At 35.6% G+C, this 12,911-nt stretch overlaps 1 protein-coding gene across 2 annotated transcripts in view; it reads right to left on the bottom strand.

Annotated features, from left to right (window-relative positions):
* Window positions 1-450: 450 nt before the first annotated feature.
* Window positions 451-12,911, bottom strand: part of ENPP3 (ectonucleotide pyrophosphatase/phosphodiesterase 3) — a 94,004-nt gene continuing 81,543 nt past the window's right edge. For both annotated transcript variants that reach the window (XR_004027939.1, XM_003255717.4), the window contains 4 exons: window positions 10,762-10,839; window positions 10,033-10,165; window positions 7,808-7,964; window positions 451-1,070 (listed from right to left, as the gene is read on the bottom strand). Coding sequence is in view for 1 of the 2 variants with exons in the window: in XM_003255717.4 (XP_003255765.2) it covers window positions 900-1,070; window positions 7,808-7,964; window positions 10,033-10,165; window positions 10,762-10,839 (539 nt within the window). In the remaining variant the exon portion in view is untranslated. The remainder of the gene's footprint in view (window positions 1,071-7,807; window positions 7,965-10,032; window positions 10,166-10,761; window positions 10,840-12,911) is intronic.

The raw sequence follows: 12,911 nt of genomic DNA, 5'->3' as shown, positions 1-12,911 counted from the left end.
ACCCAGTCTCAGGTATTTCTTTATAGCCATGTGAAAGCAGACTAATAGAACAACCACTCTTACTCCTTTTTTATATTATCTATGGCTGTTTTCTTGATGCCACAGCAGAGGAAGTAGTTTTAAGAGAGACTGTATGGCCTAAAAAATTTACCATCTAGTCCCTTATGGAAAAGTTTGCCAACCCCTGAAAAATGACAGTAGACTACACACATTGTTCTACCACTTGCTTTCTCACTTAATAATAGTGATACATTCAAGATATATATAGATCTACTTCTGTCTTTATAGAGATGGAACAATATTTGTTTAAACAAATTCCATAATTTGTTTAACCAGTCTTTTAGGTTGTTTTCTGGTTTTTGCTATCATAAAAGATGTCATTTTCATGCATTTGTACCAAGCACATCTGTTGGGACAGTTTTTACAGGTGAAATTACAGCGTAAAAGTTCTGTGCATTTTTAATTTTAATCAGCATTGCCAGTCAAATACAAAAAGTTTTGTGACAAAATTGATTTAGAGTTGATTCAGTTCCCAAGTGAGACATACTTCTTTTGTTCTCCCTTTTGTTTAGATAATTCTGGGCAGAAAAATACAAAGATTCTGAGTGAGATAAAACAAGTAATAAGGAAGGTATAATCTGTCATGAGATTAGAGTTTAAAAAACCAACAAAAAAGGGAAGGTGTAATATAGCATCATCTCTGTGTGAATAATAAAACTTTAAAATAATACATATTCATAGGAATGAAAAAGAGAAAAGGGAATAATAAAAATTATGGCTTTTAGGGGACTTAAGGAAAAATAGAAAATTTTATTTTACAATTCTCCAGAAAAAAAACATTTATATTTTGCCAAAATTACTTTATACGGTAAATTATACATTAAGTAGACATTATTAAGTTAAATCATTGTTTCAAATGTTGGTAAATATGTCTTTAGTTGCAAAATTTCAGAGACAGGCTGCACTTTATCCTGATAGAAGTCAAGCCCAGTGAGAAGTTCTACATCGCGGACCCGGGCAATGTGAGCTGTAAATCTTTCTTCAACCCAAAGAGCTTCCGATTTACCTTCCTGAAAAAGAAAAGCACAACACTTTTTTTTTCACAAGGCAGTATTTTTCATGAACAGAAATATTTTTATTGCTTAGAAGTTGTCTTTTTGCCCATGACTTTTACCTCTTTAAATCTTAATTTGATACAGCTAAATTTAGTTTTTAAAAATAAAAATAAAACAAAAGTACAAAGTATACTATAATTAACATAGAACACTGTAGTCAAAATTTATCCATTTTTATGTTTACTTCAGATATAAACTTTTTAATGAAATTAAATATTGCAGACGAAGTTAAGTCCCCAGTTCTCCTCTGTTCAGAACTAAACATCTTTATATCAGGGTGAATCCAGTCTGTTTTTTCAAACTTTTACTGTACATCACTATACAATATGTAGTACTGATGAGTTTTTAAACTTATGTTAATATTATAAGTGGTATTCTACAATTTTTTTCATTCGATATTAATGTTTGTAATCTATAGTGATATATCTAGGTCTTGTTAAGTGACTTGTTCTTAGCTGTGGTTTGTGATATTTCCTTATTTAAATGCAGAACAATTAAATTTTTCATTACATATTGATAAAATTTTTGTTACTATAAATAATGCTATAATAAATAACTTGGTATATGCCTCCTGTGTTCAAGAGCATGAGTTTCTAGGATATATTAATAAAGTTGCTGGGCCATAGAGTACATTCAATTTTTTTTTTCTTTGACATTGTCACTCTGTCACCCAGGCTGGAGTGCAGTGGCGTGATCTCGGCTCACTGCAACCTCCATGTCCCGGGTTCAAGCAATTCTCCAGCCTCAGCCTCCCAAGTAGCTGGGATTACAGGCACCCGCCACCACACCCCACTAATTTTTTAATATTTTTAGTAGAGATGGGGTTTCGCCATGTTGGCCAGGCTGGTCTTAAACTCCTGATCTCAGGTGATCCACCCGCCTTGGCCTCCCCCAAAGTGCTGGGATTACAGGCATGAGCTACCGCACCCAGCCGAGTACATTCAATTTTAACTTTATCAGATATTAAACCTAGCAGTCCTCAAAGTCTTCATACCAATTTACAGTTCTATAGGCAGTGGAAGATAATCCCCGTTTCCCCACATGTTTGCCAAACCATGGGTGTAAAATAGTGTTTTATGCCTGTTTATATTTTATTATGCTGACTATTGTTATATTTGTGCATCTTTTCAGTTATTTCTTGACCATTTTATTTTGGATTTTTTTTACAATGTGAAAGTTCAATAATTTAGAAACATGGGTTTCTATGACACTTTTTATTCTTTATTATAAAGAATAATTTTCTGGTATTCATATGATATTGCTAAAGTTCAGTTAACTTTTCACATAATAAGAAAGTTTCAAAGTTTGTTTAATCAGATTACTGTGTTTTCATGATTCTCATTTGACTTCGACGCAGTGGTTTACTTGTTTAAGTATGCAGGCTTAATACAGATAGCCACTATCTGAGCCAGAGGAAGTGTAAGAGGAAATGCTTTTTGTTCCTAACCTCTAAAGCACTTGTGTCAGATTCACAATGAGAGCTAATATTAAAAAAAAAAAAAAATGCACTATGTTAGTTTGAGTTCTTTCAATGGGAATCTAATTCAAAGTCTTTCTATTCTGCCTTTACTATTGCACATTTCAGTAGCACCTAATATCTTTGATCACTTTTTTTCCATAACGTTTTCTCCCATTTGGTTTATATGATTCTACTCTCTCCTGACTTACTTGGCATCCATCCAACTAAATGTTTACCCAGCACCTGACAGGTTTCCCTCTTTTAAATTTGCAGGGAAATGACCACAAAGCATAGCACAAAACTATATTTACACAGAGACAATACTTAAGCTATTTAACCTGAGTAAGTCGCTGGCATCAACTAATAATCTGAACAAAAGCCAGCTGTAGACAACTGCTCTCGCTGCACCAGTCCATGCCAACAGAATAGGCTATACAGTTTTATGAGCTATATTTAAATATACTTTGATATTTATATATGTGTGTGTGTGTGTGGGGTGTGTGTGTGTGTGTGTGTGTGTGTATAAATGACCTGTTACAGAATTAAGAGTATTGTATATCCCCAAAATTCAACTCATTTTTTGAGGCAATATTGATTTCTGCATTTTTCTGCCCTATCCACGTTCTTATTCTCTCTCCTTAGCCACTTACAGTCCGGTGATTGCTGCTATCATGCTAATGCAACTACTTTATCAATGATGACCTCACCGAATGGGTTGTTCTCAGACTTTTCAATTAGTCAACTACCCCAGGCTTCTGAAGTTCCTCCTTTGTTATCCATAGCTCTACTGTTGATAATACTTTGTTTCCTCAGATGACTATACTTCCTGGAAGCATAGATATTTTCCTCAATTTGATTTGGGATCTTTTCTTTCCACTTTCTCCCCTTTGGCAATTGTATTTCACACCCATGATTTAATCCCAAATCTAGATCTGCAGTTCTGATTTCTCCTCCAAGTTCCATACCTATATTTTCCATATCTGCTGAGTAACTTACAATGAGTCACTTGGACTCATGGCTACATTCTCATTTATCTGACAGAATTTTACAGTACAAAGACTACAGGAGGAGGGAAAATGAAAAAGGAGGGAAGAAAAGATGAAAGGAACAAGGAAAGGACAAAATAAATATGGAAATACGATCTAATTCCTTACACCAAATGTGGGATAAAATTGTGAATCTATCAGCCGGGCGCGGTGGCTCACGCTTGTAATCCTAGCACTTTGGGAGGCCAAGGCGGGCGGATCACGAGGTCAGGAGATCGAGACCATGGTGAAACCCCGTCTCTACTAAAAATACAAAAAAATTAGCCGGGCGTGGTGGCGGGCGCCTCTGGTCCCAGCTACTAGGAGAGGCTGAGGCAGGAGAATGACGTGAACCTAGGAGGCGGAGATTGCAGTGAGCCGAGATCGCGCCACTGCACTCCAGCCTGGGCGACAGAGCGAGACTCTGTCTCAAAAAAAAAAACAAAAAAGCTAAAAATTGTGAATCCATCATTCCTATAGCTTGATTCAGTTCCCTCGAACCTCTTAATAGTAGGAGTACTTCTGTACATAGTGTAATTCAAATATTTAAAGTACAGAGTTTTCATACAATGCAATGCTGAAAGCATGCCATCTATTTTATCAGGTGCATCAAAGCACAATTACCTATCCAAATGCTATTGGAAATATTGGCTGGTTTAGACTTACTAAGAAACAGTTTGTGAATGTACTACACTTTCTGGATGATTTGTGTATAGGAGATTCAGTTTCACTCTCTATTGACATTTTTATTTCATTTCATTTCATTTCATTTTGAGACAGAGTCTTGTTCTGTTGCCCAGGCTGGAGTGCAGTGGCACAGTCTCCACTCACTGCAACCTCTACTTCCCAGTTTCAAGAAATTATCCTGCCTCAGCCTCCTGAGTAGCTGGGATGACAGGCATGTACCATCACAACTGGCTAATTTTTGTATTTTTAGTAGAGACGGGGTCTAACCATGTTGGCCAGGCTGGTCTTGACCTCCTGACCTCAAGTGATGTGCCTGCCTCAGCCTCCCAAAGTGCTGTGATTACAGGTGAGCCACTGCGCCTGGCCTCTGTTGACTTTAGAATGTAACTTCATCATGATATGATTCCTTTATAATAGCCACCATTTTTTTATATTGGGAAGTCTTAGGGTTTTATATAGATTATTTTGTTCAATCTTTACTAACTTCATAAAAGGAGGTGAATATTTTATACTTATTAGATATAATAGATGAGGAAACTAACATATTTGCCCAAATAAACCAAGTCTTTCATTGAACCCAGGATGTCCAACTCCAAAATCCATGCATTTAAGTTCTATTTTATACTATTTCTCATATATCCTCCTAAATATTCAACTAGTCTGTCAAACTGAAGACCACCAAGAGCAAATCCATCCTTCTCAAAACAAAAGATTATCTATCGTATACATTTCCTGGTCAGTCATGCCCTGGATTTTTAGTCATAGCTGCCTTTTTCTCATCTTGCCTTTCCCTTCCCCATATCTAATTGACAGCTACTCTTAATAACTTTGCAATCTCTTTTATAATCATAGCTTGGCCTAAGTTTGCTTTATACTCATTGCATTTTGTCTTATAATTATCTATATAGATGTCACATTCTTATTACAATACTGCAAATTCCTCAAAATCTTGGATATGTCCAACTTATTACTGATGATGTCCTATTCAATAGAGATGATGCTCTATTAACTTTGGAGAGATCACTTCTACTTTGAATAATCAAGGAAAGCTTCATATTATTTGCACTTTACCTTGACTTTTTAGGTGGACTTTTTAGCAGGTGGACTTTTTAGCAGATGGAAAAGAAGGAAATTCTAGAGGAGAGAAGAACATAGGCAACAGTGATGAGGAAAGCAAACTCAAGATGTGTTCAAGTAATTTCAAGGACTCCAATTGGCCTGGAACAGAAGCCTGTGAGGTCAACTGAGGGTAAATTGTGAAGAGACTTAAGTACAGGCTGGAAGTTGTTTTTGTTTGTTTCTTTGTATTTGCTGTTGTTGTTGTTGTTCAGGATAATCAAAAGTTTTGGGGTGAGAGGCTATGACAAAATATAAACTCAATTTTAAGATGAGTAAGTTGGCAGTAGTGCACACTGACAGATCAGAAGAAGAGAGGAGATCACAAATCTACTTAAGATTCATTTTCAAGAGTCCTGATAGAAGGTCAAAAGGGCCCAGTCCAGGGATAGCAAATATTTTTTCTTTGTGTACTCATTGTAATTACTCCATCATATCTACCTAGAACCTCTGTAATAACGAACTGTTTAATCCAGATTTCATGGTAAAGAGTACCACACCGTATCAGTCATTGATTCTGTCATTGGAAAAGGAAGTAAAGAATAATGGCTTACCCTGTCTCAACCAAGTAAAATGCTGACAGGAAAAGTATGAAGGGATTCAATTCAACAACATCTCCTGATAGTTTCCTGTTTAGAAACTCTTCTTCCTCATTTTAAGAACAGTGAGTGGCTCACTAGTCAGCCTCTAAACTTGGCCACCTTCTTTGGACAATTTAAATACTCAAGTAAAATTGTATCTGCATGACCCAACTGAAGTGTCACCCTCCCTGTCAGGAAGTAATTCTCCTTTGAAATCCTATTACAGCAGTTTATCTGTTCCTCTCTTACATCATTTATGCCTTTCTTCTAATATTTTACTGGATTTCTAATTGTGAGTACTTCCTATAGTGTACAGCATGGTGAAGGCACTCATGTGTCGAACACCTCAAAGAACATAGATGAATCCCAATCTGGCCTAGATCCCAAGCTTTAATTCTGAGGCTCTAATTGCCTATGGGACTTTCCACATCAATGCCCATTTCCACAAACTTAAAATGCCTATCCTTAGCCTATCCTATCTACCTGCCAAAAAGTTCTCATTCCTAACTTTCCTCTTTCTGCCTTTTTCCTAATTACCAACATTCAAATCTGATTCATCACTGAGTTTCCTTTTGGGGTGAGGGTTCTTGTATCCAATCAGTTACTAAATACTCTTCATTCTTCATACCCACCCTCCATGGAAGACTCTTCGTAGTCTTCTCAATATACTCAAATTCTATCCATCCTTCGGGTCACAGCCCTACTTACACCTTATTTTATGAAATCTTTATTGATCATTCCAGCCAAATGTGATTTTAATTTCAAATATTAAATCCTTTTAACATTGTCAATTGATCCCAACTTTGCAACCTCTTTTACTTTTTGGTTTTTAGAATAATTCTTGTATTATTGACTGACTAACTTGTGTGCCTATATCTCATATATAAATTGAAGTTGTATATGAACTCTTTAAAAGCAGGGACAATGTGTTCCTCCTTTGTGCATTCTAAAGAGTTTCTATCATGATACTGTGTGCTTAATAGGTACTCAATATATTTGTTGAATGACTTCAGTAAAACCTAAGTTCCAGGACACATATTTTTTCTATAAGCAATTTATATGCAAGTCAAATTAACTACTTACATATAATCTTCCTTGATCCAAAAAGGATTTTGAGGTAGCCTAATGCTTAAAAAAAGAATGTTACTTGAACTGTGTGTGTGTTTATGTGTGTGTGTATAATCAATTTCACACCTCATGGTTCAAGTTGATGGAATTTTTACATGTACATACTCATTCAGAAACATTAATTTAGTGCTAACATGGGGAAGAACTTTAAGATTTGTGGCCAGAATAAAAATAAGTTCTGGTGGTTCTATCACACAGTAGAGTGGCTGTAGATAATAACAATGTATTGTATATTTCAAGTAGCTAGAAGAGAGGACTTTGAGTGTTATTACCACAAATAAATGATAAATGTTTAAAGTGGTAGATATGTTAATTATCCTGATTTGATCATTATACAAAGTATGCATGCATTCAAACATCACACTACCCTCATAAATACATACAATTGTCATGTTATAAATAAAAAAAGAAAAAAGAGATTAACAAGATTTCACCTCTTTCATTATTAGTGAATGTGAATAAAACATATATAAATAAAATACATGAGGTATACATATGTTCAACTATGCAGATATATGTTTAAATTGATATTAATTACATAAAGATCAATAAAGCCTAAAAATGAAGTCATTTGTATTACAACTTTTCCCATGAAACACCTAAAAAAATATGTTTTAGTCAGAGCCACTTTTATGAGAGCCCAAATGAGCTCTGACTCATTTTCTCGGGTCCTGGACCCTCCCAAAGCATACTCACAGGGCAGCTCTCCACGTTGGTAGGTCGGTGAGGGATGATAAAAGGTAGGACGTCCAGCCACCCAGGGCAGTTTTCCGGTGTGTGGCTCTTGTTTTTACAACTGGTCAGCACCACAAAGTAGTGCGTTGGGATGGGAACATCAGTGTTGGCTAAATGTCTTACAAACATAATTGAAAACATGTTTTGATGTTATTATACTTTTGCTTCTAAACGTGATAAGTGTGTTTACATAGTTTTTTTCATATATATGTAAAATAATAATTCTTATAATTCTAAGTTTGACAGCATTTTACTATATGCTAGGTACTGTTTAAATAACTTACATACAAAGTTTTAAGTGCAAAATCTGACTCCACCAAAGGAATACAAGCTGATATAAATATGTAAATATATATATGAAAAGAACCATGTAAAGACACACGCACACACATATATATATATATATATATATATATTTACTTCTAATGGTACTTTGGATTTTTTTTTTTTAATAGAGATGGGCTCTCACTTTGTTGCCCAAGCTGGTCTTAAACTCCTGGGCTCAAATGATCCTCCCACCTCGGCCTCTCAACATGTTGGCATGACAGGCGTGAGCCACTGCACCAGGCCAGTAAATATCTTTATATAGTTTTAAAGAAATGCCAAAGTAAAAATATAGCAAAAGAAAGTAATAAATAAAAAGCACAAAGTCTTACATACGTTTTACTCCCATCAGCCAGAATAGAGATTACAGTAGAAGTCCAAGCTTGGTCATTCTAACATGAAAAAATGTTAGAATACAAAAAAAAAAAAAAAAAAAGCAGAGCATGATATTCAGCTTCCTGCATTTCCTCGTTTTGTTGACTTCATACTTCACAGCAGTGTTTACTAATACAGCAGAAGCTGAGAATGAAGGAGCCCAGATTCCACCTCCAGCTGTGCACTTCCACAAAATGTCTGGACTTTCATTCATTCTCTAATTCTATCATTTACCGAGTTTCCTCAGCTTTCCAAGGAAGTGATTCTGTGCTATCAACTTCACAGTGTAGACATGCGGATAAATCCATACAACTGATGTGACAGTACTTTGGTTTCAGATAATGAACATAAAAGTGCTTTCAAAAGTTTTAAGTGCAAAATCTGACTCCACCAAGGGAATACAAGCTGGTATAAATAGAAATGTATTACTGTGATTTAGAACATGGTCTCAGAGCCAGGCTGTCTGGGTTCTGTTCTGGCTTTACCACTTATTAGTTGCAGAATTTAGATAAGTTGTTTAACCTCAGTTTCCTTAACTCTAACTGGGGGCTAATGGAACCTAACTAGGGTATCTTTGCAGTTTGACTGATGTATATGTGAGTTCTTTAAAAAGTACCTAGTATATAGTAAAATGCTGTCAAAGTTAGAATTATTAGAATTAATAAATTGTGAAAGGTAGAGTCAATAGTGAAATATTGATTCAGTATTCATTCAACACTGAAATAAGGACATGGTGAACAAAACAGGAAAAGGCCACATACTTAGTAGTCATAAATGTTACTTTATCAGAAGGTATGGGTAGAAATCATTGCTTTACATAATCTAGGCTTAGACAGTACAATTGTTTAGTTTGGTCCTTCAGATGTTTTGATAATAAAGAGAAATGGTAGATGAAACTTCTCTAAAACTCTATTACTGTGCTCTGCATTCAAAACTAATTCTTAGCAACCTGTTATGACCAGGCTTAGTACTAAAATGTACAGTTTAGTTAGGACTAGTTCTCTGCATGAAATTTACCTACATTGTCTCCTGGGAAATGCTTTTATGAATTGTTCACTATTCTTGTAAAATTTACCTTATAGTCTTTACTTCACTTTTCACTATTCTTGTAAAATTTACCTTAGCCTTTACTCGACTTTTTTTCATTTATTGCTGGATTGGTTTTATATTCATTGATAGTACATCAAGTTTTGTCTACCTCCTTAGCCTTTACAAAATTTCATGTTATATTTGCCCATTAATTCAGCAATTTTCCAAATAAAATTTTGCTAAACTTTTCCAGGAAGTGTTTTCTTTGCCCATTAGTTTAAATTTTTTGCAATATAAGTTTTTTCCTAAATATTTAGATAGACCAGATTGAAAATAGTCAACAATAACATTTGTCTATGAATGTATTATGTAATATTTAAAATACTGAGCTTTACTTAAAATATTGGAATTTCCCCTCATGAAACCCTATTGATAAATCAAAAAGTCAAATCACTTACTCAGTAATTTCATCTGGAGTATCAAAATGGCCATCATAATTATAATCAAATATTGGTCCACTAACCACATTTACTCCATTTCTTTCTGTGGCATGTTTTATAAGAAGAACACTGTGGAAGTAGTCCCACATTTCTAAAAATAAAATCGTAAAGTGTTTAAAATGTCCACCTCAGTCAAATATGACAATATTTTCTATTATAGACAAGTACATTTAAATAGCATGAAATTCTGCTTTAGTAATTGCCAGTGATGATTGGGTAATTCTCCAGAATAGGCTTCACAGGCAAAAATAAACAGCCACATTGATGATAGCTTTTTGTTGTTGTAGTTACCATCTTGAAATTACAGTTAAATATGCCTCCAAATTTCTCCCTAGGGCTGAGTTGCTTATGGGACAGCGAGTGTTAAAAATGATCAGAACACACATGTTGCCTTTTAATTATTACTCTGGGGATGAACATTTACCTTTCATTTACTTTTAGTGAGTGGCAGTGATCAAATTAAGCGTTAAAAACAAATTATCAGAATTCTAGCAAGAAGTCACTCAAAGTCAAAGTAAGTTGAAAAGAAACTATGTGAGGGATCCTTTCTGTACCTATATTTAAACCATTAGAACAAAATGACTCTTAATATCAGGAACAAATTGCAATAAAAAAATATGTGTTTAGTTTGGAAGTTCAAGGAGTCACTTAACTATTTTAAAATTAATACTCTAAATTCATACTTACTTCTGAATTCTTCATACATAGGTACCAAATTGCTCATAATTAAAGCATCATATTGGCTATCTGATGTTCTATTGCTGGCTGCAAAACAAATGGATCTTATTAGATCTAGCTATAAGAGAAAATATGACATACCGCACAATAGGCCTATTACTATTACATATTAATATAAATTTATTAACAGTCAAAGCACAGAAATAGTACTTTCTAACAGAAATCATTAATAACACAGGCAGTTTTATGCCTGTAGTGGGTTGAAGTGTGATCCAAAAAAGATACATCCAAGTCCTAACCATTCCTTTCATCCCTGTGAATATAAACTTATTTGGAAATAGGTCTTTGCAGATGTAGCTAGGAGTCTCTAGATGAGATTATCCTGGATTTAGGGTGGACTGTAAATCCAGTGACTAGTGTCTTAATAAGGAGAAGGAGATTTGGGAAGAGGAGAAACACAGGGGAGAAGGTCTTGTGAAGATGGAGGCAGAGGTTTGAGTGATACCGGTTCACGCCAAGCAATGCCTGGAGCCACCAGAAGCTGGGAGAGAAAAGGAAGGATTTTCCCCTAGAGCCTTCAAAAAGAGCATGGCTGTCAACACCTTGACTTTAGCCTTCTGACCTCCAGAACTGTCAGATAATACATTTTTGTTTTAAGTCAACCTTTTTTGGTAATTTGTTCCAGCAGCCCGAGGAAACAAATAGAATGCCAGATATAAATGTGTAGTTATTGGATGTGCGCAAAATAATGATGTTAGTATAGATAGCTGTCTTCCAAAATAAAATTTTTGAAGAAAATGAGTTTTTACTTGATAGAGACTGATATGGTTTGGCTGTGTCCCCCCCAATCTCATCTTGAATTGTAGCTCCTATAATTCTCACGTGTTGTGGGAGGGACCCTGTGGGAGGTAATTGAAACATGGGGGCAGGTCTTTCCCATGCCATTCTCCTGAGAGTGAATAAGTCTCACGAGATCTGATGGTTTTATAAAGAAGAGTTCCCCTGCACACGCGTCTCTTGCCTGCAGCCATGTAAGACATCTCTTTGCTCTTCCATTGTCTTCCCTAATGATTGTGAGGCATCGCCAGCTATGTGGAACTGTGAGTCCATTAAACCCCTTTTCTTTATAAATTATCCAGTCTCGGGTATGCCTTTATTAGCAGTATGAGAACTGACTAATAGAGATTGCTGAAGGGAACACCACAAATCACGGGCTCTGAGGATTTATGGCTGTGCTGTCTAGCACAGTGAGTGTTCAGCGAGTGTGCTCTGGAAGCAGACAGCCCAGGTGGGAACCCCAGCTCCGCTGCTCACAGCTGCACTCCTCGGGCAAAGTGCTGCATCCCTCTGTGCTTCATTTGTCTCATGGCATCTATCTCATAGAATTATTGTGAGGATTAAAAGCTGCAAACCTAAAAATGTTTATTCAAATCCTTTTTCATTTGATTTCATTTTGGTAAGAACACTTAACATGAGATCTACTCTGTTAACAATTTTTTAAGTATATAGTACAGTACTGTTGACTGTAGGTACAATACTGTACAGAAGATCCCCAGAGCTTATTTGTCTTGCTTAACTGAAACTTTATGCCCATTAATTAGGAACTCCCCATTTCTCCCTCCCCCAGCCCCTGGCAACCACCATTTCACTCTCCAATTCTATGAATTTGACTATTTTAGATTCTGTAATATATAAGAACATGAATGAAACTTGAGGACATTGAGTGAAATAAGGCAGTCACAGAAACACAAATAGGGCACAATTCCACTTATATGAAGTTTCTATTATAATACTTTTTATACTTAAACTGTACTTGGGTATCTTAACTAATTCTTTTTTTAAATTACTATTGAGGCAGAGTCTCGCCGTTTTGCCCAGGCTGATCTCAAACTCCTGGACTCAAGCGATCCTCCTGCCTCAGCCTCTCAAGTAGGTGGGATTACAGGCATGCACCATCCTGCCTGGGTAACTAATTATTCAATGAGAGGCCAATAAGTAGGCACCAAAAGACAAGAAGAAACAAGTAGCTCTTTTTTCTTAAGATTTCACATGGTGTTTGTAGTTCTCAGACTCCACAAAAATCCTCTTCTACCTTTTTAACTAAGCTCTGAAAGTTGGAAAGTCAATCAACATAACATTACCTCTGTTTTAGAGGAAAA

The sequence above is a fragment of the Nomascus leucogenys genome, chromosome 3 (assembly GCF_006542625.1).
Source record: "Nomascus leucogenys isolate Asia chromosome 3, Asia_NLE_v1, whole genome shotgun sequence".
Lineage (NCBI taxonomy): Eukaryota > Metazoa > Chordata > Mammalia > Primates > Hylobatidae > Nomascus > Nomascus leucogenys.
Note: the sequence above shows the minus strand (reverse complement) of the source record. Positions and strands in the feature narration are given on the sequence as shown.